The 25,404-nt window shown below is 36.1% G+C and overlaps 12 protein-coding genes across 12 annotated transcripts; 4 read left to right on the forward strand and 8 right to left on the reverse strand.

Moving 5' to 3' along the window:
- Window positions 1-28: 28 nt before the first annotated feature.
- Window positions 29-2,445, forward strand: DFA_11853 (leucine-rich repeat-containing protein; the record flags this gene model as incomplete). The annotated part of the gene is made up of 2 exons (XM_004350746.1): window positions 29-2,249; window positions 2,354-2,445. 2 exons carry the CDS (start codon window positions 29-31, stop codon window positions 2,443-2,445), a joined length of 2,313 nt encoding a protein of 770 aa, XP_004350797.1.
- A 257-nt stretch (window positions 2,446-2,702) lies between these two features.
- DFA_11854 (uncharacterized protein) lies at window positions 2,703-3,296 on the reverse strand (the record flags this gene model as incomplete). The annotated part of the gene is made up of 2 exons (XM_004350747.1): window positions 2,703-3,047; window positions 3,273-3,296. 2 exons carry the CDS (start codon window positions 3,294-3,296, stop codon window positions 2,703-2,705), a joined length of 369 nt encoding a protein of 122 aa, XP_004350798.1.
- Window positions 3,297-3,382: 86 nt separating this feature from the next.
- Window positions 3,383-5,569, forward strand: DFA_11855 (phosphoglycerate/bisphosphoglycerate mutase; the record flags this gene model as incomplete). The annotated part of the gene is made up of 4 exons (XM_004350748.1): window positions 3,383-4,543; window positions 4,620-4,982; window positions 5,056-5,184; window positions 5,240-5,569. 4 exons carry the CDS (start codon window positions 3,383-3,385, stop codon window positions 5,567-5,569), a joined length of 1,983 nt encoding a protein of 660 aa, XP_004350799.1.
- Window positions 5,570-5,643: 74 nt separating this feature from the next.
- DFA_11856 (uncharacterized protein) lies at window positions 5,644-7,100 on the reverse strand (the record flags this gene model as incomplete). The annotated part of the gene is made up of 4 exons (XM_004350749.1): window positions 5,644-5,852; window positions 5,932-6,264; window positions 6,354-6,788; window positions 6,845-7,100. 4 exons carry the CDS (start codon window positions 7,098-7,100, stop codon window positions 5,644-5,646), a joined length of 1,233 nt encoding a protein of 410 aa, XP_004350800.1.
- Window positions 7,101-7,345: 245 nt separating this feature from the next.
- On the reverse strand, window positions 7,346-10,796 carry DFA_11857 (centrosomal protein; the record flags this gene model as incomplete). Its single annotated transcript, XM_004350750.1, has 3 exons — window positions 7,346-10,141; window positions 10,216-10,658; window positions 10,751-10,796. The coding sequence occupies 3 exons, from the start codon at window positions 10,794-10,796 to the stop codon at window positions 7,346-7,348; spliced, it is 3,285 nt and encodes a 1,094-aa protein (XP_004350801.1).
- Window positions 10,797-10,927: 131 nt separating this feature from the next.
- On the reverse strand, window positions 10,928-11,599 carry DFA_11858 (uncharacterized protein; the record flags this gene model as incomplete). Its single annotated transcript, XM_004350751.1, has 2 exons — window positions 10,928-11,056; window positions 11,222-11,599. The coding sequence occupies 2 exons, from the start codon at window positions 11,597-11,599 to the stop codon at window positions 10,928-10,930; spliced, it is 507 nt and encodes a 168-aa protein (XP_004350802.1).
- A 179-nt stretch (window positions 11,600-11,778) lies between these two features.
- Window positions 11,779-11,976, reverse strand: DFA_11859 (uncharacterized protein; the record flags this gene model as incomplete). Its single annotated transcript, XM_004350752.1, has 1 exon — window positions 11,779-11,976. One exon carries the CDS (start codon window positions 11,974-11,976, stop codon window positions 11,779-11,781), a length of 198 nt encoding a protein of 65 aa, XP_004350803.1.
- Window positions 11,977-12,498: 522 nt separating this feature from the next.
- DFA_11860 (putative protein serine/threonine kinase) lies at window positions 12,499-16,018 on the reverse strand (the record flags this gene model as incomplete). The annotated part of the gene is made up of 2 exons (XM_004350753.1): window positions 12,499-12,959; window positions 13,057-16,018. The coding sequence occupies 2 exons, from the start codon at window positions 16,016-16,018 to the stop codon at window positions 12,499-12,501; spliced, it is 3,423 nt and encodes a 1,140-aa protein (XP_004350804.1).
- A 1,337-nt stretch (window positions 16,019-17,355) lies between these two features.
- DFA_11861 (uncharacterized protein) lies at window positions 17,356-17,625 on the reverse strand (the record flags this gene model as incomplete). Its single annotated transcript, XM_004350754.1, has 1 exon — window positions 17,356-17,625. One exon carries the CDS (start codon window positions 17,623-17,625, stop codon window positions 17,356-17,358), a length of 270 nt encoding a protein of 89 aa, XP_004350805.1.
- Window positions 17,626-18,459: 834 nt separating this feature from the next.
- DFA_11862 (uncharacterized protein) lies at window positions 18,460-19,233 on the forward strand (the record flags this gene model as incomplete). The annotated part of the gene is made up of 1 exon (XM_004350755.1): window positions 18,460-19,233. One exon carries the CDS (start codon window positions 18,460-18,462, stop codon window positions 19,231-19,233), a length of 774 nt encoding a protein of 257 aa, XP_004350806.1.
- Window positions 19,234-20,326: 1,093 nt separating this feature from the next.
- Window positions 20,327-21,683, forward strand: DFA_11863 (uncharacterized protein; the record flags this gene model as incomplete). Its single annotated transcript, XM_004350756.1, has 2 exons — window positions 20,327-21,575; window positions 21,652-21,683. 2 exons carry the CDS (start codon window positions 20,327-20,329, stop codon window positions 21,681-21,683), a joined length of 1,281 nt encoding a protein of 426 aa, XP_004350807.1.
- A 75-nt stretch (window positions 21,684-21,758) lies between these two features.
- helA (putative RNA helicase) lies at window positions 21,759-25,238 on the reverse strand (the record flags this gene model as incomplete). The annotated part of the gene is made up of 4 exons (XM_004350757.1): window positions 21,759-22,961; window positions 23,054-23,629; window positions 23,706-25,151; window positions 25,233-25,238. The coding sequence occupies 4 exons, from the start codon at window positions 25,236-25,238 to the stop codon at window positions 21,759-21,761; spliced, it is 3,231 nt and encodes a 1,076-aa protein (XP_004350808.1).
- Window positions 25,239-25,404: the final 166 nt, after the last annotated feature.

Consider the following 25,404-nt stretch of genomic DNA (forward strand, 5'->3'; position numbering starts at 1 on the left):
GAGGAAAAGATAGAGATAAATTGCAACAATGATAAATAATAGTAATAATAATAATAAAAATAGTACTACTTCAACTACAAATAATAATGTTGGAAAAAGAATAATAGAAAAGAAAATAGATTATTCAAAGTATAGATCTATTGGAGGAGCATTCAACATTAATGATTTACCTCATATTCTGATTAGAGAGATACTAGAGATGTATCAGATGCATGAGAATAGTGTAATCAAACAGGTTATGGTGGATGGAGCGGGAGGGATGATGTCCATGTATGACACGACCACGATCGGGATACCTTCTCGTCGAGGTAGAATGCTCAGCTCACACGTGTCACCAATGATCAATAACGTCGTACTCCGTCTATCACTTGTATGCAAGTTGTGGTCTCGTGTAATCGTACCAAGCCTACCACGCACCAAGTTTTCCATCTCTACACGTAATGAACTAGAGTCGTTTATCAAGTTGTCACATTATAGTATCACCTATCCGATGAAATTCATTCCTACATCGTCTCAGTATCTCAAGGCACTGTCTCACATGTACCCGGCCGGTAGTAGTAAGGCTGCAGCCAATCTTGCTCGTTACGGTCATTATCCCTATCAGTTCCAGACGCTCTATTTGGTCGTCAGCAGAGAGCAGATTGCATTTACACCAACATCTATCATCCCCATGCAAATATACGATCTACTCATTCCATCACACGACCAAAGTACTTTGGAAGAAGAAGAAGAGGACAGTAGTGATGTGGTGTCGATCCAAGAAAACCAACTAAAGTCAATAGTGTTTAAAACCAATGTCGATCAAGACAAGGAGGATGTCGAGTATCTGTTACGTGCCATTCTAAACAACTCGTCACTCACCAAGATCAAGATCACGGGTCCGATCAATGCCAACTGTTACTCTACATTGGCCAAGATATTGGCCAAGCCAAACTGCGCAGTGCAGACGTTGTGTCTTGCGAGCACTTTTCGATACAGAGCCGACACGAGTGGATTAAAAGACACCCGACTCGATTTTGTGCAAGCACTCGAACAATGCAAGTCGCTCACCAAGCTAGACATGTCCAAGATTGAGTTTGCAAATGATAGCGGTGCTTTGCTAAGCAAGTATTTGCAAGTGGTGACTGGAAAGAATGGTCTGGTGCACTTGTCATTGGATAAAACCGCATTGCGTGATTTACCGGCATCAGTGATGTTGGCAAGTGTTCCAAGTACGACATTGAGATATTTAAAGGGAGAGTTTGGCCAATCGACCATCACGGCGATCATTCCATACCTACAAGAAAACAAGTCGCTCGAGACACTTGATCTATGCGGCTCATCGGTCAGGGCAGGCGCCATTGAAGAGAGATTATTCAATGCGATTGCCGAACACAAGAACCTTCGCACGGTTATTCTCAGTGGACTAAACATTGTCAAACAAAATCCTCCACCACAAGAATTTCCACCACCACCACAACAAGATCTACCTCCTCATGATAATTGGGAACAACATAATAATTGGGCACAACAACAATGGCAAGAAAACAATCAAGTAAATGGAGAAATGTGGGGCAATCAAGAGATGGATGAAGAGAATACATCCACCTCGAATATATGGCAGGATTTGGCATCATACAACTTTGATAGAATGAATTTTATGCCAAAGAATGACAACTATACTCACATTTCATTGGCCAACTTTAAATTGACCGTTAAAGAATCCAAACAATTGTTTGCTCATCTCAAAACACATCATCATGGATTGGTATCGTTGGATGTCAGTAATAATCAATTGGAAGGGTGTCATCAAGAATTGATTGCCTGTATCGTCACCAATCCAACATTGCATAGTCTAAATTTGGCCAATAATCGATTGGGACAAGTGTTTCCACACTCTGCCAATCTTTTGACTGCCCTAAAGTTGAACAAGTATCTGACCAGGGTTGACATTTCGTCCAATGGTATCCGTGATACATATGGTGCATTGGTAGCCGACTATATCCAATCAAACAAAGTGGTCAAACATTTGGCAATTGGTGGAAATTCATTTGGATTGCCTACAGCTCACAAACTTCAATCAGCACTATCAATCAACAAGACACTCCTTTCCTTTTCACTCCAATCAACCGAATTGGATGTCATTGGATTAGAGTGTATTCTTTCTCCATTGGCTTTCCATCCAAACTTGACCATCGCCAATCTTAGAAATACTATCGATCAATCAAATATTGATTTCTTTTTATCAAATTTATCAATTGGTTATAATTGTAAAATTATTTATTAAAAAAAAAAAAAAAAAAAAAAAAGAATAGTGTTAGTTTAGACCAATAAATAATAATTGTAATAATAATAAATATTGGGATTGTAATAGTTGAAGAATTGGATGGTGGTTGGGAATCAGAGTCCGATGTCGATGTTGAATTTGAAGAGGATGAAGAAGATGAAGAAGATGAAGAAGGATAGATAAGATCACAAATATCACCACCAAAAGAAAAATCTTTACAACTAGGGACAAGTTGATAAAACTTGGAGCTGCACATTCTCTTTTCATATCACAAAATTCGTGTCCACAATTACTAATTGAACAAGAGTCTGGTGAATTGTCTGGAGGTTATACATTGGTTATCATTTAGACATTGATAATACACTTGATTTTGCTTGTAACATTGGAGTGTTGTAGAGTTGAGTGTTGTCATTGATTTTAAAATAAACAATAACCTTTACCAATTTCCTTTGGACAATGACATCACTTGGTTTGGGTCACAGGTTGAAAGTAAACTTGAAACTTTTGGACAATTCTCACCTTCACCTTGAGAGAAATAATTGGAAACAATTTCTCTACTATTGTTCTTTGGATAAAGTAAGCAAATTGTAAACACTGGGTTTTCAATTCCTTTTTGGCACTCATCACCAATCTTTGCACGATCCAAACAAGTTCCATTGCCAACATTACAGTTTTGTGATGGTGGACATTCAAAAATACTACTACATTTGTTTGGTATCACTCTTGTACAATTACTAAATTCTGTATCACATTTTAAAGTATTTGAAATACATTGGAAACACTTATTGTATCACATTTTAAAGTATTTGAAATACATTGGAGACACTTATTGCCCGAAAAAAAGAAGAAGATTTATGTAAATACAGATATATGAAGGTGAAAGAGATGGTGGTGATAAAGAGGGAACCAATGCACAATAGTTTTTACCACTAGTGGTTGTTAACAACCTTGGACATTAGAGACGAGATATTTTGGGTCACATGTAATTGGAAGAAATTGCAATTACTCTTCCACATTTTGCAGTGGACATTCATTGTCTATAAGGCATTCGACCAATACCTCCATCAACTTGAATTCATCAATAAAGTATATTAATTACTAGAAAACAAAAAATGGATGACAACTTTGGCTCCAAAAGGTGCAGAGCAAAAGTATTTTTATTTATTATTTCTTTCAACCATGATGGAAATAGATAACCAAAGTAATAATAGTAATAATAATAATAATAATAATAATAGATATGTTTTATTTGAAACGAGTAAAGGAGGAATCATAGTTGAATTATATAGGGACAAGGCTAGATTGTCATGTGAAAGATTTACAAATCAGATAGAGGTTGGGAGATACCAAGATACGATCATTCACAGAATCGTCAAGAATCTGTTTATTCAATGTGGGAGATACTCTATAAACTCTTCATCATTGGATAACTCTTTGATGAATAATAACGATAGTAGTAGTAATAGTAATAATGATGATAGTATTACAAGTTTCACTTCTACCTCTACAACTACTTCAATATATGATAATAATAATAATAATAATAATACTCAACCAACAAGTTTAAATTCAAGTTCAACAATATTAAATCAATTATATGTTGATAGTAGCGATGATGATGAACTAGAACAAGAACAACAACAAGATGATATAGTTTATATTAGTGATAACAAGGAATCAAATTTAACAAACTCTAAAAAAGAATCATCATCATCAAAACAACAAGAATTATTGGATAAAGATCAATTTAAAAGATTAATTAAAGAGAATAATGATAATGGATTGAGTTTTAATGAAAGAGGATTGGTGGCTATGGGATCATACAATCAAATTATATTCACATTGGATGCATGCGGTGCATTGAATAGAAAGTATCCAATCATTGGAAGAGTACATCCATCTACGATGCAAATGCTTTGCATTCTCGAGTCAACCCCAACCAATGAATCCAACTGTCCAATTGATCCAATCTTTTTGACCAATATCCATTTTATATCCGATGTTGAACCACAAGAAGATACTCCTCCATCCATTCCTCCAACTCCTAAACTTCAATCACCTCAAATCTTACCTCCACCTTCTCGTGAAAGTTCAACATCATCCTACTCCTCTTCGTCGTTGACATCACAACTTCCTCTTGAAACACCTAAAAAAAGATCAGTTGAATTTGATTCAACTCCAATCATCAAGAGATTAAAAACTAAAATCAAAACTGGTCTTATTCGTACTCCATCAAGAATATTAGATCATCAACATGCTTTAATGACTTGTAATCTTGTATATATTAAAAAAAAAAAAGAAAAAGAAAATAATCATTAATTAATTCACTATTTTTTTGTTTATTTCCATTTAGAATCCATCATCAATTAATCCATTAAATCAATCAAATATAAAACCAATGGGAGGAATGGCAAGAAGTATGTCAATGCCATATATTAATACACAAAAAGTAAAACTAAAATGGCCAACAAGATTGGTTATTATTAGACATGGTCAATCGGAACAAAATGCAGCATTGGATGTTCTCGACAGTCATACCTCTAGTATTAGAGATGCAGACATTAAATTAACCGAAGTTGGTAAATGGCAAAGTAGAGAAACTGGTAAACATTTGGCAAAGACTGATCAATTTGATCTTTGTTTTGTTTCTCCTTATATTCGTGCCATTCAAACTGCTGAAGAAATTATAAGTCAATTACCTTATAAAATTAAAATGGTAAAAAAATAATAATCTAAAAAAAAATAATATTATATTAATTTTTGTTTTAATATGGTATTTATTTTTTTAGTATAAAGATAATTGGTTAAGAGAAAAAGAATTTGGAAGAGGACATGGATTGGCAGAAAATCAATTTAAACAACAATTTCCAGAAGAATATGAAATTAGAAAAAGAGATGGAAAGTATTGGTATCGATTGGTATGTAAACATTAAACATGCTCTATATACTTGTCATTAAAATTAGTATTTGTAGGAAGGAGGAGAAAATTATCCCGATGTTGAACTGAGATGTCATTGTTTTTTGGAAAAGCTGTCAAGAGATTATGCTGGTCGTAGTGTTTTATTGGTGACCCATCAAGTTCCCTACAAGATGTTTATGGGTTTATTTCATCATCTAGATGAGCAAGGCATTTTAGGTCTCGAGGAGGTGTACAACTGTGGTATGCAGGAATACCTAGTTGACACTTCCAAATCGGTAGATGGTCGCATGAAATTAAAACATTTCAACCTTAAAGCTTATGAAATGAATCAGGTACCATTGGAACTTAAATATAGTCCTAATACCAAAGCTCATGGAAAATAAATGGAAAAGGAAAAGGAAAAAAATTGTATAATATTTAATATTAATAATAATTGATCACTCTAGAGTTGGATTATTTATTTATCAGCATTTTTGACTTGATAACGATCATTACCATTTACCAAGAGTAGGTTTGCGTATCCAAAAGATTGGAGGGATTGGAGCTTTTCGGGAAATTCGCTTAATTTGATACCAAAAGAAAGTTGTTTGATATTCGATGGATGAAGATATTTCATTAGTGAATTGTATGCGCATTCGAGTATTGGGTGTGGTTCCTGTTCATCGACTAGTGAATTGAAAGAAATAACAAAAATTTAGGTTAATAATCCCAATCTTTTTAAAATTAAATTGATTTTAATAATTACAAAAAAGTTTTAGTTTTACCAATGAATTATTTGTTTCCAATGCATCCCAAATTGGTTGATATCTTGGGTGATCACCGCTGATGAGTAAATGTAGATGTTTTATTTTGTTCTTTTTCAAAACATCAGCAATACATTGCACCATTTGTTTTGATATTTCATCATATCCAGTGGATGTGATAATCAGTTTATCGATGTTGGGACAACTAGATATCAAACCACAAATTGCTTCGGAATTGATTGCTCTTGCATTGAATTCACCCACTTTGATTGTTTTCAATTTTAATGATCCTTTTAAAGCATTACATGATTGTAAAATCTCTTTTCCATTTCCATCTAAATTTAAAAAGAGAAAGAGAAAGAGAGTTTATCCAATATGTGAGAATAATTTAATTCACAACCAAAACCTGGTTGGACATACATACAAAGTCGAGCTCGCAATTCATACTCTTCGATATGATCAACCATCGATGGAAGAATGACAAGTGGTTTGGTATTGTTTGGTAAATCAGAAAGCCAATAGACTGCATTTGGTCTTTCAACAAATAGATTATGTGGAATCTGTCCATAGATTCTATATTTAACAATTGATGTGCTTTGTTTGATATCTTCATACACCTTTTTGGTTTCATTCTTTACTATTTCCAAAACAGATTCATTGTTATAACAAATAGTGAGATTTAGTGATTTGATTGTATTTGTTTTGATCTTTTGTCTGGCAATGTCAACTTCTTCTTTAAATTTGATTACGTTGCTCTCTTCATCGTTGTCTAAATAAATAAAGATAGTTTCTTTTAGACCAGTTTTTTCTTTTGGAGGTAATAGTATAGTTTTAGTTTTTACAAAGATAACAGATGGATCTAAAGAAAGGTGAAAGTGTTAGAAAATATATGTTTAGATAATAGATGTTTAAAACATACGTTCTTCGTAATTAATGGGTGGTGGTGGTGGTGGTGGTGATATTGTCTGACATCTCTCGATAATTGATCGAGATTAGCACCAATATGAATGATATAAGATATTGAACAATAAGAGATGTGTTGTTTAAGTAGATCTTTATCATCGAGTTGAACTGCACATAGTGGACATTCTTGTTGAAAATCTTTAAAATCTTTGGTGTTACTGTGATTGACTGTGTTGTGTAACTTTAATAGTTCTATCTTTGATTGCATCGTTTTGTGTGTTGGCTGTTTTTAAAAAAAAAGAATATATATTAACCATGGACCGACCTTCACCATATAGGCCAAGGCAATAGATAAAGAACATCTTCCAAGAAATGTTATTAAGTCGATCACAACCTGCTATGTACAACACATTTTAACCTCCTAAGATTAATCGAGATTTATGTTTTTCTTTTTAGAATTGTTAAAGAATCAAGGAAGTTAATATCCCTCTCCTTGGATTAGACCAATGATTATCAAGAAGGTTTATTATTATTAGATTCTGTTAAAAACTTGCTTGTTACCAATTCATTACTTGTCGTTTTGAGGTGATAGTTTAATTTGTCATCTTTGGTATAATGATGATGGTTCGACAAGATGGCATCGATATTGTTTGGACGCCAAACCTTTGATGGTGATGTTACCGATCCACCATTATCATCATCATCGTCTTGGTGTAATCCATTTACGATTTGTTTGAAATCTCTTTCATCCTTTGGATTGGACCAATGTCTTGAAATATACTTGTCATTCTCGTCTGTAAATTCCTCTTCTCTTACCTCTTCCACAACTGGATTTGTAAAAAAGGAAGGTGACATTGATTCCTTTGCATATTTTGAATAGTGAGAGGAGGAGGAGGATGAGGTAGTTTGAATGGGAGTTGTCGTTAACAGATCCCTTGGTTCTTTTAATGGAGTTTGGTAGGTTGATGAATAACTATTGGTGTTTTCATTTGAACTGGTAGTAGTATGACCATTAGATGATGAGTGGTGTGTATTGTTTTCACTATTATTATTATTATTATTATTATTATTATTATTATTATTATTATTATTATTATTATTATTATTGCTACCACTACTACCACCAACATTGCTATCATCTTGAGTATGATTGTTAAATCTATCATTATCATCATCATCATCTTGGTCTTGATGATCTTTACCATTAAATTGATTATAATTCATTTCCTCTTCTTCCTCTTCCTCTATTTGTTCTTCTTCTTCCTCTTCTTCCTGTTGTTGTTCTTCTACTATTTCTTCTTCCTCTACCTCTTCTTCATCGTTTTGATTTTCTTCTTGAATCAATTGACTTTGATTCTTTTTTAAATTTGACAAGACAGTATCCCATTTACGTTGGAACTCTTGTCTAAGTGGAGGAGGAGGAGATGAAATATGTGGTGGATTACTTGAAGTAGAAGATCTCAAATCATCAAGACTGAGACTTGACTTTGACGATGTCGGAACAGGAGGTCTATAAGTTGATTGATATACACTTGTTGGTTGTATTTTTTGAGCCGACAATGGAGGATTTTGTTGAGTGTAAAAGAATGGTGAATTGTATTTGCTTGGTGTCAAAGCCTGTATGGTTTCTTTTGATAAAGGTTTTCTTGGTGAATTTTCAATGACAATATGAACTTTACTCAACCTTTCCTTCATGTCATCGTTTTCTCCTTCGAGTTGTCCGATTCTCTGTTGGAGTAGTTGTATCTCGCTCTTTGATTCCTCTTGTTCGTTGATGTGACGTGCTTGCATCTCTTTAATGTACGAGTCTAGTTGTGAACCACGTAATTTGAGTTGAGTGACTTGTTGGACGAGTACGGATTGATTTCTTTCATACTCTTCAATTTGATCGGTATGTATCTTTTCATTTTGTTCAAATTGGTCAATAGTTGATTCGATCTCTTTTAACTCTTGATTGGTCATGATGACCTTGTCCTTGATCGACTCTGCTCTAATCTTTTCCTGGTCTTGGAGTCTTCGCACTTCGATACGTTGTTGTTCATACAGGTTGTTTGATTTGTACATTTCTTCACGTGCCACACGCAACTCTTCCAAACCTTCATCTCTTGCTTTTTTGACGGCTGTCATCTCGATACCCAACATATTGATCTTTGACTCTGCTCGTTGCTTTTCATTTTCAAGTTGTTCAACGTGTTGGTAGACTTCTTCGATCCGTTTCTCCGATGCATCCTCCAAATCGAGCATTCTTTGATGCAACTGTACCAAATCCTCCAAGAGGCCATGTGCCTTGGCTTGACTCGTTGCCTCTTGAGCAATCGAGTGTTTGGCCTGCTCCATAGCATCTCTTTCATTTTCCTTGGAGGTAATCAGTTGGCTCTCCAAATTGAGTGCTTCCATCTTTGCATTGATTGCCTGCTTAATAGTCTCGACGTGTTGTTCGAGTTCTGAAAAAAACTCTGGTTCCACTGCCCGGTTCTCCAACTCGTGTTCGTACTCTTGGATTTGCTGCAAGAGTGATTCTCGTTCGCGTACCAACATTTCATTGTCTCGTTGTGCTTGGACGTAGGCTTCTTGGATGTCATAGGCATTGGATTCTATTTCGCTCTTGTCAGTCTCGACCCTTCGGAGTTGGTCTTTGAGTTGGACCAGTTGAAAGTTTAATTGTCGCTGCGTCTCTCTGATTTCATTCTCCACTTGAACCTTTTTGTATTGCACCTCTTCTCGCTCTCTTGATATCATACTCTCGTTGACCAATCTGCTCTTGTCACTGTTGGACCGTTTGAGTTGTTCAAACTCATCCTCTAATATATTGACCTCTGATTTTAGTAATTGCATCTCTCGATTGTAATCTCCACTTGGATAGACTACATAATCGACAATTGATCTTTTACTCGGTGATATGTATGGACCACGAGATGGTGTCATTCTATTTGTTGTAGAAGTAGAAGAATAACCACCAGTGGTGGTTGAATAAATGGGAGTCGTTGGAATATTAGGAGGTGTATTTCTGGTGACATAGTTTAAGCCATCGGGTGTTGAATAAATAATGTTATGTGTGTTGTGATGTAAAGATGAAGATCCAAATAGATTCTGTCCAGAATTGGATCTACGTAATGGTGTCGTTGTTGTAGAAGGATGTGGATGAGGTAATGAAGCCGATCCGCTAGCCCCTGATGTTGATGTACTTGTACTATAAGGATGTGTAGGTGTAGAAATAGGTGGCTTTTGATCACTGACCATGGTTGAACTACATTTTTGACAAATATAACTTGGTGATTGTTGTTGTTGTTGTTGATTTTGTCCATCATGCTAAAGTAACAATAAAAGAGAGTTAATGTCTATATATATATATATATATTATCTAATGTATTGTTTGTACTTACAACTACACATGTACAATTAGCAGGTATTAATCTCCAACGTCTTGGTGTTTTTGAAGTTGATTTGATAGGTGTCAAAGGAGAAAAAGGTGATGATGCAGTTGTTGTCTGTGGTGGAAACAGTGCATCTCTAACTTCTATATCATCAGGTATGACCTCTTCTAATACAACTTCACCTGGAGACAATGGTGGTACAATATTGGGATATCTTGATGATGGTGAATAAGGTTGTTGTTGTTGTTGTTGATGTTGTTGATGTGGAGGTGACGGTGTTGTTATACCAGGTTTGATTTTACCATATGTTGTCGAAGATGGTGCTGTTGTTGTTGTTGTTGATGTTGTTGATGTACTATTATTATTGTTATTATTATTATCTCTATCATGTCTCTGCTGCTGTTGTTGATTTAATTTACTATCATTTTGTTTCTGAGAGGATGATGAAGATGCTATAAAATGAGTAGGCAACATGATAAATGCTGCCTATCTATAGATTATCTATCTACCTCCTTCTTCTTCTTCTTCTTCTTACTTCAAACACTATCGATGTTTGTTGTATTTTGATGAATGTAATATCGCGCGGTCATATTTTTAAATAATTATTTATTTTATATATTTTTTTTAATTTATTAAATTGATATATTTAGTTGATCGAGATAAATTATCAACATCTAGAAAATGTTCTCCTAATGAATTGGAATAGGTAAATAATAGGATCCTATCTGGGAACGATTCTGGTTTGAATTTCTTCTATTTCTACTATTATTCCATGTGCGGTTTTGGTTGGATCTTCTTCCTCTTCCTCTACTTCTTGAATTCTGGTTACAAATATTAGCATACTTGTTTGCTTTTATTAATATTTCCACGACCTCTAGTTGATGATTAATTTTCTTTATAGTTGCTGCATCGAGAAGAGGTTCTCTATCTGAAGGCTATTCTATGTATTCAACCCCTTGTTCTGGAAAGGCTGCAATAAAATTATTAATTCTATCATGACTGATACCAGTTAAACACTTTCAGAGTCAGTGGTAACTGAATCATTAAAATCTTGAGTCAACTTGCCAGTTGGAGTCAATTCCTTTTTGTCATTTATGAATAGTTGTTGATTTTTTTCGATGATGGAACCAAGCAAGTGAACAGTTGATTGGAATATTTTCCTACTAATCTTTTCAGATTGATACAATATCTTCTCCTTAGTTTTTTTCACTCCAGTAAGTTGGGTTTGCAAAGTAAAGAGTGAATTAGGGTCAAATGGATTTTGATCAAATCCAGCAAGATTAGGAACACTTTCCATTGCTTTCTTTTGCTCACTTGGAGTAAAAGATTTCATTTCTCTTAAATCGCAAGGTTTTTGTAAAAAAGAACTAATGAGAGGATTTACAGATGTCATGTACTATTTTGAGAAAATTTAAAAAGTCTAGTATAGGCTGATAAGAAATGTACAAAAATATATAAGTAGAAAAGTTAATTGTAATAAAAAAATCCAATACTCTTATTATCTTTTTGTTTGTTCAAAGTAGATTAGTTAATTATTATTTTATTTATTTATTTATTTTGGAGAGAAGATCTTCAACTGATTGATTTCATAGGTTTAATTTTAGTTTTTAGATTGAGATGGAGTGGCACTCTTTGATCCATGTAGGATTGAATATTCTTGTTAACGAAATTGAGTGTCATGGCGAGTTGATAAAACTCTTTTTGAAAGTCAAGCCAGTCATTTTTGGATTGACATAAATGTATTGGATTAGGTTCAAAGCTAGAACTCATTGTATAGAGGAAGATGGTGCATAGTCGACCAGCTTCAGGTTCAATGTTATGAATGCAATGATGAATGGGAGATCGCAAGTATGGGCCATGGCTTGTATGATTGAATCTCCTTCTAGAAACTTGTAGATTCTGAAAAGGAGCCGAATATAGTCAATTTGTTTGTATTGAATTGCTAATTCCAAATACAATTGATTGTGGATAAGATTATGCAAGTTGTGTAGTTTTTCCAAAAAGTCAATGCATCCATATTCTATAAACTCTTTGTATCGGTCCCCTCCAAACCACCATTTCTCTTTGGGATCGACGATTGTGAGGTTATTTAAAAGGCTTTTCAACAACTCTGATCCAGATGGTCTAGTGATACCATCATGTCGAGGTTTATCGAGAAAAAAAAGAAAAGTAAAATAAAATTTTGGAGAAATCCTTGTTGGTTGTCACTATTATTATTAAATTTTATTATTTTAATTTTAAATATTTATAAAATAATATAATTATATAATGTTCGTTGATTTCTCTTGTTGTTTAGAGGTCACTTTGAAATATGATAGCTTCATTTCCAAAATGATTACTGCTACTCATTTTGAGTGAACGATGATGAGCGTAGGAACCATAGGGACTGGCAGGTTCTGGTAATGATTGATTGTTGGTGGTATGATTGTTTGGACTGTGATTCAAAGGTGTAAAGGTACAAGTTGATGATGTCTTTAAACTATTGTTATTACTATTACTATTAATAGTGTTATTATTGATATCACTACCACCACTACTCAATATACCAAGACTACTCTTTAAACTAGCATGACTTGGTTGTGGCATGAGTAATGTTCCTGAACTTGACAATATATTATGATGACCACTATTCCCAAGTGATATTCCAGATCCACTACTATTATTACTATTGCTATTACTATTACTGTTGATTGAACTTGCATTGGTACTATTACTATAAGTTAAACTATTTGATAATCCTTTAACTAAATTGGCTAAAAAAAAAAAAAGAGAAATGTAAATAATCAAAATATTATTATTATTATTATTATTATTTGTTATTTGTTTCGATTTTGTTTTAAGTTTACATACTCCAAATTAAAGGATCATCACCAGCACGAGGATATGTAAATCCAAGAATATTTCTATTTTTTGATTTTGAAATGATGGTACCACCAGAGTTACGACTGGTATAGGCAATACCTTGAGTACGATCTTTTTCAAAATAGGTGGTATCATAGTCATCCTCGAGGACGGGGACAAAGGGAGGTTCACCTTGGTGTAGACTACCCCATTGAACTCCTTCAAAGAATGGATGTTGTTTGATACTTTCGACACCCTTTTCTCCACTACCCATACGTTCTTTTCCATCACAAACCAATCTTGTAATTAAATCCCAAAGGTCATCTGATATACTGAAACCAGCACTAGTGACACTCGTGTTGTTTTGGTCGATTGATATGTCTCCAACTGCCAATGAATTATCTGACTGCTGTTGCTGTTGCTCTACTTGTGGTCGTTTGAGATTTGATTTCCATTTTAAAACTGAATCCATGACTTCTTCAGGCGACTCACCATCAAATGGTGGAATGCCAATGACAAACTCGTAAAACATGCATCCGAGAGACCACCAATCGACTTCGTCTCCGTAGCCCTTGGTTGCTTGCAACACCTCTGGTGCCATGTAAAAGGGACTGCCAACGACAGAGTAGGCGAGACGTGCTTGCATGGGAAGATCTTTGAATGAGCCAAAATCAGTGACCGAGCTTGACAAGACACCGCTTGCATTTAGATTAAACGATCCAAATTTCATTGGTGTGTGTTCCATCGAGCTGCCAGTTGGTGTTCCCTTGTAGTCGACTGCCTTTACATAGCGAGTGACTACATTCTTTGAGAGACCAAAATCGGCCAACTTGATGTGTCCAGTGCGGTCAATGAGGAAATTCTCTGGTTTGAGATCACGATGGCAGTAGCCGAGACGATGACAACTGTCCACCGCCTCGACCATCTCTGCCATGTAAAACTTGGCACTCTCTTCATCCAAACAACCCAATGCACCAAGAAGCGAACGCAAGTCGCCACCAGGCACATACTCCATCGCCAGATAGAGATAAGTGTCGTCTTGGAACGAGTAGACCAACGACACGATATATCGATGGTTACGTCCCTGTGCCAAGATATCACGCTCATTCTTGATGTGTGTCACCTTGTTCTTGGACCATATCAAGTCTTTGGACATTCGTTTGAGTGCTACAATCTCGTTGGTATCGTTCTTTTTGGCCAAATACACCTGTCCAAATCCACCTTCACCAATCTTTTCCAAAATCGTAAAATCATTTATAGTAATATGCGTTGACAGTGGTGTCATTGGTGTATGTAAAAATCTTCCACTATTACTTAGATGATTACTAATTGGTGTTGTTATAATATTACCATTACTAAGTGTTGATTTTAAAAGTGGTGGTTGTTGATTCGTTGAGGTAGTTGTGGATTGTACAGGTGTAATTTGATTATTTAATAAATTAGTTAAATTGGTTGCTATTATTGGTGTTGAATTTACATTATTATTATTATTAATAGTATTATTGGTATTTTGATTATTATTTTGATTATTATTATTTGTTGGCGTTAAATTTATATTTTGATTATTATTTTGATTATTATTATTTTCTTCATTATTATTATTATTATTATTATTATCTATTTGATTGTTAGTATTATTATTTTTCTGATCACAATTATTTTGGTTATGATTTTCTTTAGATGTTGATGGTGGAGATGAAAAAGGATGAGGTAAGGAAAGGGTAGGCGACATTTTACAATTGGGTGAATTGGAAGAGTTGAGTGACGGCGACCTTGAACGCGTGGGTGAATAGAGGATGGATTTAGAGTTGGATCTGCTTCGTGATGCAATAGGAGTGCCAGGTGTGGACGATGGTGACCCGCTACCATTGGTATTATTCGAGTCGTAATACGATTGGAACAAGTATTCCTTTGGTGAAGAGGTGGTACTTGGCGACAGACCGAGATTACCCATATCTTCAACCAATGGTATCAACGAATTGGGTGTTGTAGGTACTAGAGAAAACTTTTGTTGAGGTGGTTGATGTTGATGTTGAAGTGGTTGATGTTCTACTCCAAGATTAGGTGTACTATGATATTGAGGGTACAAATCCAATGATAGTACAGGTTGAATAGGTGGAGATGACTTGGTTCGATCATTTCGTACGATCTTTTGTTGGTGTTGATGTTGGGGATGTAGTTGATGAATATGAGATGGTGGAGGGGTTGGTGATATATGAGGAGGGAGGTTGTTGGGTTGCTCAGAGAGCAGAGATTGATGCGAAGTGGATCGCGTGATGTGGAATCCAAGTAGACGTGGCGATGCGGTTGACGCACTGGCCGAGTTGGATATGATACGTGACTGTGCAAGTGGTGAGTTGTTGCCACTAGAGTATCCGCTGCTATGTCCAAACATATCGCGGTATGAAGACAACAAAACAGACGATTGCGACGACTTGAGGAATGCAGGGGAATTGTATTCATCGTTTTGGTCAGAGTACATTGAAATGTCGTGATCATCTGACGACTCGTCTACACTGACATCGGGATACTCCATCTCTATAGTTGTCGACGACTTGCTGTGATGAAGTGTGTCTACACTAATAGGATTGGCCAAATCCTCCAAACTCATGTTGATACTGCTGTTGCTATAGTCAAGACTAGTGTTGAGCAACGAAGATGACGACGAGCTGTGTGTTTGGTAGAATGGTGAGGCTGTCGACCATCGCTGGGTGCCTCCTGTTGTTGTGTATGTCATGGTCGTTGTACCGTTGGTTGTACTACTACTACTGGTTGTTGAAGTTGTCGTCCGGCTAGGATGTACGGGTGTTGGTGCTGCAGAGGTTAATGGTGTCTGATGCAGCTGATGCTCCTCTTCTACTTCGTTGATAGGGTCAAAAGAGAGACTGTGTGCAAGGAGGTTGGTGTTGGAAGAGGATGATGATAGACTGCTAGGATAGGAGATGGAGTCGGATGACTCTTTGAGTGACATCTATCTGTGTGATTATTCCTACTGCTACTACTACTAATCTAATTATTACTCTGCTTCTTCTGTTGCTGGTTGATAATTCTTATATTACAACTCCTCGCGATCTGTGTATGTATGTATGTATGTAGGTTGGATAGAGATGGTTTGATTGTCGCTACAACCAAATAATGATAAATATAGAATTATTAAATTTCGACTTCTGAATTTACTCTAAATGTTGGGTATGATGATTCGGCGCGCGAAAAATGAGAAATAAGAATATTATTATTATTTGAAGTTAGCAGTGCCTGATTTGATGTGTGAGTTGTTTTAAAATATTTGTTTGTTAACCTTTTGTGTTAATATGTAATTATAATTAATGTATGTGTTGACAGAGAAAGAGAAAAGTGACGAGATGATGCTGTGTAGGTATGTTGTATGTATGTTTGGTTGGGTTGTTGGGGGGGGGGTGTAATAGTACAGATAAATAATGTGATACAGATAAATAAAATATATAAATATCAAAGTAATGTTACTCTCTTTTTTTAAAAAAAACAATATTAATAAGAATGAAACTCAATCAACCAATACCGCTTTTCATATTAAAGGAAGGAAGGCAGGTTAGGCTGGTTTGGTAGGTTTTTTGACTGACGGACGACCCGACCGACGACAAATGTGTCATATCATGTCATGGAATAAACCCAGAAGCATGGGAAATTAATTTTAGGAGAAGGCATCTTTAATCTATCAAATTGTCAACTGACACTCTCTCAAAGGAACAACAACAACAAAAACAATCAGCACCTCCTCACTCACCTTAGTGAGTACAGTTCGTATTCAAGTCTGTATCATCAAAACAAACACAAACACTCTTCGAACTGCAAAATGTGAGTGTTATAATTCTTTCGGTTTATTTTGTACCATTATTCGGTTATTTACTACTTGTTATTGTTGTTGTGAAGTTTTTGTTTTTTTCCATTTTTACTTACCAGATTTCCTATTTTGGAATTAACGTCCAAAACAAGACTATCGATACGGTTTTCATTTCATTCTCACAATTGAATTGAATTGTGTGATTTCAAAAGACTATGAGTAATTTGCTCTGGTCATATTTCGAAAAGAGATGTCAGAGATAGCTAAACAACCAAAGCAAGTTCAAAAGAATTATTATTATTTTCTTTTATTCTATGAGTGTTGCCTTTAATTCAAGATAAGACAAAGGATGTGTGATTGTCGTCTCTCTTGAGAATGTAAGACGACGGTAACTCTTGCCACAATCGTCATGGTTTTCATTGTCCGATTGCTCAGATATTTTTATTTTTCGGTTTCCCAAGACAAGATTTTCACAATGACTACGAATTTTACATATTTATTTGCCCCCAACCCAATCGTCGATTGTCAACATCAAGTACAATGGTACATGCGAGGACAGTAGGAAGAATGAAACAGTCATGTATACCGATACCTGTTTCCAAGCTCCAAAATACTCTTACACTGTCACCTGTAACCCCACCGTTCCAGAAATGACCGGTTATACTATGACCCAAGTCAGTGGCCCAAGATGCCAAGGTTGAGCTACAACCATCGGTATTCCATACAAACCAACCTGTCGATGGCACCTCATCAATCATGATTGTAATCTTTAATTTAATTTATTTATTTATAAAATATAATATTTGGAAATGTTTGTTTTATTCTTTTTTAGAGTATGACAATATTCCTATTTGTTTATTCAACCAATAGTCTGAATCATTTCATATAATTTTAATCTCGATTAATTTACGAAGCAGAGTATTTTAAAAAAAAAATACTCTCAAGAGAATTTAATTTATTATTTTTGAAAAGTATACTTTTGTAATTCTAAAGATGTTTAAAGAAAGTATGAGCACTACCAGCACTGGTTTTTTCATCAACAGACTGTGAGAATCTTCAAATCAGTTTTTGAAAATATAAATGGTCTAAAAACGGTTGGCAAAAGGCATTTTTTTCGAGGCACCCCCGGATAGCGTATGTCGTCGACTTTTTGTTGTTTTTTGAGGACCATGGTATACCCGTATGGTTCTTCTCATCGCCGTTGTTGATTTACTCTGGCCCCGTCGACGACAATAAAATTTAGAATAATCTTTTGATTTAAATTTTAAAAATAATCTTGATCACCAATTCAATTTGACTCTGTACACTTTCCGCGCTACTCTTTTCCTGGTTGAATAAAAAATGTCTGAATTGAATCACGGTGCAGTCAGTATCCAACTAGTATATAAACCTCTTCACAAACCCATTCATCAACATCACAATTACAACAACCATCTATCCTATAAATAATAAACAATAGGATATTAATAATAATATTTTCCAGGCATAATAATAATAATAATAATAATAATAATAGCAATCAATTAGATCTATCTATATATATAAATAATACTTTTAAATACCAACAACCTTTTTTTTTTAAATAATCCAAAATGAGATTCTTATTAGCTTTAATGTTAATCTTTGTAGCATTTTTTGCTACCAATGCTGAACAAATGAACATCCAACAAGAGATGATGTTGGATCGTAAGCCAATCAGCAACCTCGTCAAGTGTGACGTCTGCCACTATGTGGTCAAGGTAGCCGAAGATTTGCTCCTCAAGAACCACACCACCACCCAAATCGTCAGCCACTTGGAGACTGCCTGCACTCGTCTTCCACACAAGTGGGCCAAGCCATGTGCCAAGATTGTTCACAACCAAGCTGCCTCTATCGTTAGAAAGTTGGTCCAACACGAAAAGCCAGAACTCGTCTGCAAGCAACTCCACTTTTGCAAGTCTGCCCATCTCCAAGAACAAGAAGACTATGACTATGACTATGAAATGGTTGAAGAATCTGATGTTGACGAGTATGACTATGAATTCTCTGAAGTAGACGACGAAACCGACTATGACCAAGTTGAAATCTCTAACCTCGGTAGAAAGAAATTCAAGCCAGGCAAATTAAACCCACTCAAGCCATTGAAGAAGCTCGAATGCAAGGTTTGCAAGTCCATCGTCCACAAGGCTGAAAAGGCTGTCACCAGCGGTAGAACCGAGAGAGAAATCGAACACCTTTTGGACGGTGAATGCAACCACTTTGGTATCCACCCAGCCGTCAAGATGTGCAAGAAGATCGTTCACTCTACTCTTGGCAAGATCATCCATGAAATCAAAAAGAACGCCGACGCTCACCGTGTCTGCAAGGCTGTTCACATGTGTAAATAAGCACAAAGTGCAGTATATTAATATTCACACTATTGTTTTAAAAAAATAAATAAATAAAAATATTTGTTATTTGTGTTATTCGTTCAATGAAATACATCTAACAATCAAATGTACATTCTTTTCTTTGTGTAACTACTCTTAAAATAATAATAATTATTATTATTATTATATTCCTATTATTCTTATTACTTGATCTATATAGATATAGATATTCAAAGATTGTTTAAACTTTAGTAAAGTAAGTATGATTCATGTGGGAAGAGTTTTCATGCTTGAAAATCTCAGTCAGTTATTATTATAATAAAAAATAATTTTATTATTCTTATTATTATTACGATACTTGATTCATTCACACATCGTTGTATGTGTATGAGAATAGAGCATAGAGGATCAATTCAAATAAAGAGTTGAAGATTTGATTTACTATATGGGGTGGTATATCGATCGTGCTTCAATAAAAATAATTATTATTATGTTATCACATTATTCAATTTTCATAAGAGTGCTGTGAATGGTCAGATTACAACATCGTCAACACATCTTCTTCTTGACAAACAACGATTTTCAATTTCTCGTTATCGTATATGGTAATGGTGATATAGAACATTCATCCTTTAAATTTATTTGATCTTACGATAATGTACTGTAGCAGTAGTAGGAGGAGTAGTAGAGAGAGTCGAATCATCTTAGCTAAAAGATTGAATTATCCAATTTTCGTATAAAACAGATATAAGAGGAGCTATCCTCTTTTGGAAAACTTGAAAAATAATTTGACTTATTATCGTAATTTAATTAAATTGAATGAATTGAACGAATTGAATGAATGGGAGTGGATCTTGAGAAATGTTGCAATATCCAATGGGAAGGCGAATGAACCGAGTCAAAGACGAAAACAATAAATACCAACTAAAATCTGATACCATTTCAATACATTCAATTTATTAAACAACAAACATACTTTAATTAACAAACTATAAAAGAAAGACAGTCACACACTAGTCAATATATAATACTCAATAATAATAATATATCTATAAATAATATTAATTAATTATTTCCAACATACTTATATATATATATAAATTATTAAAAAATGACAAAAGGAGAAGAAATCAAAGAACAAGCATCCAACATTGCAACTGATGTAAAGGAAGGCACAGAGAAATATGTCAACGATATGAAGAAGGGAATGGAGAAGGGAGTGGAAGAAGCCAAGGATGCCAACAATGGCGGATTCATCCAAGAGTTTATTCACGACATTGGTCAGATGTCCAAAGATCTATGGGATGGTACCAAGTCAATGTTCCATACTGGTCAAGAAGAAGCCCACCAAGACATGAACAAGGGTATGGACGAAGCCAAGGAGAATCTCAGAAAGGCCGGTGACAAGATCGAAGAGGGTTGGGAAAACACCAAGGAAAACGTCGATGAATACATGGACAAGGGCAAGAAGAAGGCCGAGGATTTCAAGCAACGTGAACATGACAAGGAATTCTCTCAAGATCCAATTGGAACCGTCAAGAAGAACATCCAAGAAACTGCCGAGGGTGCCAAGAAGAAGGTGCAAGAATGGACTGGCACTGAACCATCTACTGGTGAAAAGGTCAAGGATGCTGCCAAGGATCTAGCCGATGACACCAAGCAAGCTGCCACTGACGCCAAGAAGAAGATTCAAAAGGAAACTGGCACTGAACCAACCTTGGTCGAAAAGGTTCAAGATGCTGCTGTCGATGCCAAGAAGAAGGTTCAAGAGTGGACTGGTACCGCTCCAACTACCGGTGAAAAGGTCAAGGATGCTGCCAAGGATCTAGCCGATGACACCAAGCAAGCTGCCACCGATGCCAAGAAGAAGATTCAAAAGGAAACTGGCACTGAACCAACCTTGGTCGAAAAGGTACAAGATGCTGCTGTAGATGCCAAGAAGAAGGTTCAAGAGTGGACTGGTACTGCTCCAACCACCGGTGAAAAGGTTAAAGACGCTGCCAAGGATTTAGCCGACGACACCAAGCAAGCTGCCACCGATGCCAAGAACAAGATTCAAAAGGAGACTGGTACTCAACCAACTATGGGAGAGAAGATCCAAGACGCCGCCACTGACGCCAAGAAGAAGGTTCAAGAATGGACTGGCACCGAACCAACTGTTGGTGACAAGGTAAAGGATGCTGCCACCGATGCCAAGAAGAAAGTTCAAGAGGTAACTGGTACTGAACCAACCCTCGCCGACAAGATCAAAGGCACTGCCAATGAAGCCATCGATACTACCAAGACCTATGCTGAAAAGATCAAAGAATCAACCGCTGAAACCTATGACTCATTGACACACCACAATGCAAGTGGAAAGAGTAAAAATTAAATAATTTAAATTATATCAACTTAAATAATAATAATACCTAAATATATAAATATATAAATATATAGCAGCACTCTTATCTACTAAAAATTGTAAATAAAACTAAATAAATCCATCCCCAAAATTTAATTTAAAATATATAATATTATTACTTCTTTTATTTATTTGTCTTTGTTTATTTTCTCTTTTTACCACCTTTACCACCTTTACCTTTGTTGAATTTGTTTTTAGTGGCAGAAGTATGTTTAATCTTGCTATGATGATCTCTTCTATCACGTTCCTTTCTGACATCATCGATATCTTTGATACCAGTACGAATATTTTTCTTTTTACCATCTTCACCTTCGGCTGCTTGTTGTTTGTTACCTCTCCATTTGACGGGGACATAGGTTGGTTTGGCAGGCATGAATCTAGCGTTTTCTTCTTCTCCGGTACGTTGAATTCTCGAGTTGGTCTTCTTCTTCCATTCCTCGTATAAGTTCTTTTTGTTTTTCGATGTGTCGACAAGTACACCAGCTTCGTTTCTGACCCATTTCTTGCGTTCCTTTTCTCTGTCGGCGTCGGCTTGTACACTGACAAACTTCTTTTTCTTTCTGTCCCACTTTTTGCCAGACGACCCTCCAGGTGTTTTGTTTTGTCCATCGTCGGTACCCATATTGACTTCATCGTCACGTGTAAACTTGTCAGTGATGGCAAGTGCACGTTCTTGATAGTAGTTGGATGGTGTCGATGACATAAAGAATGCTTCGTCCTTGGTCGATGATCTAGTCTTTTTCTTGCTATTTTTCAATTCTGCAGCCTTTGACTCTGAATCATCAATTGTAATCTTGTATTTAACTTGGTCGTCACCTTCCTCTTGTTCGTTTTCGTCGATAATATGACCCTTTTGTTTCTTTTTACCATTCTCCTCTTCGGCCGCTTGTTTAGTGTTTTGTTCCAACTCTTGTAAAAATCCTTCATCGTCTTCGTTTTTGTCTCTCTTTCTCTTGCTGTTCTTTTTGGTACTAGCAGCTTCTTCACCATCTTCGCTGTTTCTATTTAATTGATCTTGTTTCTTGTACTCTTCGATTTCAGCCTGTGTACGACGGTGTTGTTGGCCAATGACCGTCGAGTGGAACTCTCTCTTTGTCTGCATGATATCAGCGGCAGAGCTCTTTTTACCGGTCATTTCAAAGACGGTTTGGTTTGGACGGAATGCTTTGAGTGACTGTACAAAGTCGTTACGGACAGCTTCGTTGGAATTGATAAAATTGTACATCAATGGATGGTACTGTGACTTGTCCAATCCCTTGGCACGCTTATTTGATTCATGTGATGCTCCTGGTCTAGTTCTAACATATTTTCCATGTGCATTAAATATAGTTCTTTTTAATGATAACTATAAAATTAAAAATAATTATTAATATATTTCTTTTTTTTTTTTTTCTTATTTTTTCTATTTTTCTAATTTTTTTTCTATCTATAGCTTACCAATTCAACACATTCTTTAGCTTTAATAGCAACAAATTCATTTTCACGATCAATAATTTGTTGAGGGATATTTCCATAGAAAGAGTATTCCAAATCTTCGACAGTTTGACCTGGCAACAATTTGTTTGTGAGTTTCTTGGCAATGTAGAGATGGAGATCCAACATGTATGGTATTTCGTCTGGAGAGACGAGTGAGTAGGCAGTACCCTTACGACCAGCTCTAGCAACACGACCAACTCTGTGAATAAAGATCTTTTCCTTGGGTGCAAAGTCGAAATTAATGACATTGTCCAACATGGGGATATCGATACCACGAGCGGCAAGATCGGTTACCACCATGACATTGACCACCTTGGAACGGAACTTGGCAAGATTGATCTTTCTAGCAACTGGATCCATCTGACCGTGAATAAACGTATTGGCAATACGAGCTTGATCCAAAAGTATATGTAAATATTCGACATGGAATTTTGTGGCTGTAAATACAATCGTTGGTTCATCATCTTTAATAATATCTTTTAATAAATAAAGTAATGCTGCAAATTTTTCATCATGTCTACATGTAAAGAATGATAACTAAAATTTAAAATAAAAAGGTAACTAAGTATAATGATTTGTTTGTTTGTTTGTTTTTTTAATTTTTTAATCTTACAGATAATTGATCAGAAATTTTGGTATCAGTATTTAATCTAACTAATTTAGGATTAGATAAACCTGCACGAACAAATTCAGCGAGCATGGATGGAAGGGTAGCAGAAAAGAGAAGGGTTTGACGGGATGGGGAAAGTTTGGTAATGATTTCTTGCAATTGATCGGCAAAACCCATTTCAAAGAGACGATCAGCTTCATCGAATACAATGTATTGGACAGTGTGGAGACCCATGTTGACTTCGGTGAGATGATGGACAAGACGACCTGGAGTGGCAATGATGATATCGGGGTTTCTAGCGAGCTCTGTAAACTGGTCGGCCATATTGTCACCACCGACAATGACGCACGATCTGAGATCAGATCCACTCGACAATTCCTTGACGACACGGTATGTCTGGAGAGCAAGTTCACGAGTGGGCGAGAGGATGATGGCACGTGCACCAACCTTGTGAGAATGTTGTGCGAGCTTTTGAATCATTGGAATGACGAAAGCGGCAGTCTTACCGGAACCGGTACGTGCCATACCAACGACATCTTGACCTTCGAGGATGAGTGGGATGGTGAGTCTTTGAATAGGGGTGGGTTGCTTGAACCCCTTTTTCATGACGGCCTTGAAGAGGAACTTGTGCAGGTCCATACCCTGGAACCCACCCATCTTCTTCTTGCGCTCGTCTTGAATATCGGTGAGACGCGCAACCTTTTTGGCGTCCTCGTCCATCTCGTCGTCGTTGTCCATCGACACGGTCTTGCCGTCCTCATCTTCCCTGCCAATTGATGGGAAACTCTTGAGCAAGTCGTCGTCCTTTGTCTTGAACGACTGGTCGATCTTTTTCTTACGCTCTTGCATCTTTTCCTCCACCGACAAGGAGTACTGGTCTTCAAAGAACACACCACCCTCTTCGGCGATAGCCTTGGCTTCACGAGCCTCACCTTCGTGATCCTCCAATGCTTCGTCGTCATAGTCCAACAAATCAAAGTCGTCGTCGTCCAACATACCCTCGTCGTCTTGCAGGTTGAACCCGCCGACGTCGGCAAAGAGATTAGTGTCATAGTTGTCGTCCAACTCTTGGTTGTCGTCGCCGTCGCTATGATCGTCAATGTTAAAGTTAAACTTGTTGGCACTCGATTCGAATTGACTGTGTTTGTCGGCAGCCTTGCCCTTGAGGAAATCTTGGTTAAAGAATGAGCTGTGCACACTCCATCCCTTCTCGGGTGCCTTGAGGTCTTGTGTACCTTGCAACAATGTGCTGCCCGGTGCTACAGGCTTGTCCTTTTTATCGTCCTTTTTGTTGGGCAAGTACTTGAGGTTGCCAGTCTTTGATTCCTTTTTCTTTTGATTCAAGTATTTGTTTTGTTTATCATTCTTTCCTTGATTCTCTTTATTCTTTATCTTTACATTGGCATTACTACCACTACTAGTAGTAGGTTTTGGTTTACCTCCTGCCATCTAAAATAAAATAAATAAAGAAAATGTAAAAGTATAGTAGAGAGTAGAATAAATGAGGAAGAGATACTATTGTTAGCATACTTGCATATTCTATTCAACTTGTTATTTCTATATATAAACAATTTCGTACCTTTAATGATCTGTATATTTATTGTATTTAGAAATACGATAAAATTAAATCAATTAAATGATGTTGTAAGATTAATGAAAAGCGACTAGTACTAATAATTAGTATGTAGGTGCTCTGTCGCAG

Source organism: Cavenderia fasciculata (assembly GCF_000203815.1).
Source record: "Cavenderia fasciculata unplaced genomic scaffold Scf_EUAJFUG02HR96I-5, whole genome shotgun sequence".
Lineage (NCBI taxonomy): Eukaryota > Evosea > Eumycetozoa > Acytosteliales > Cavenderiaceae > Cavenderia > Cavenderia fasciculata.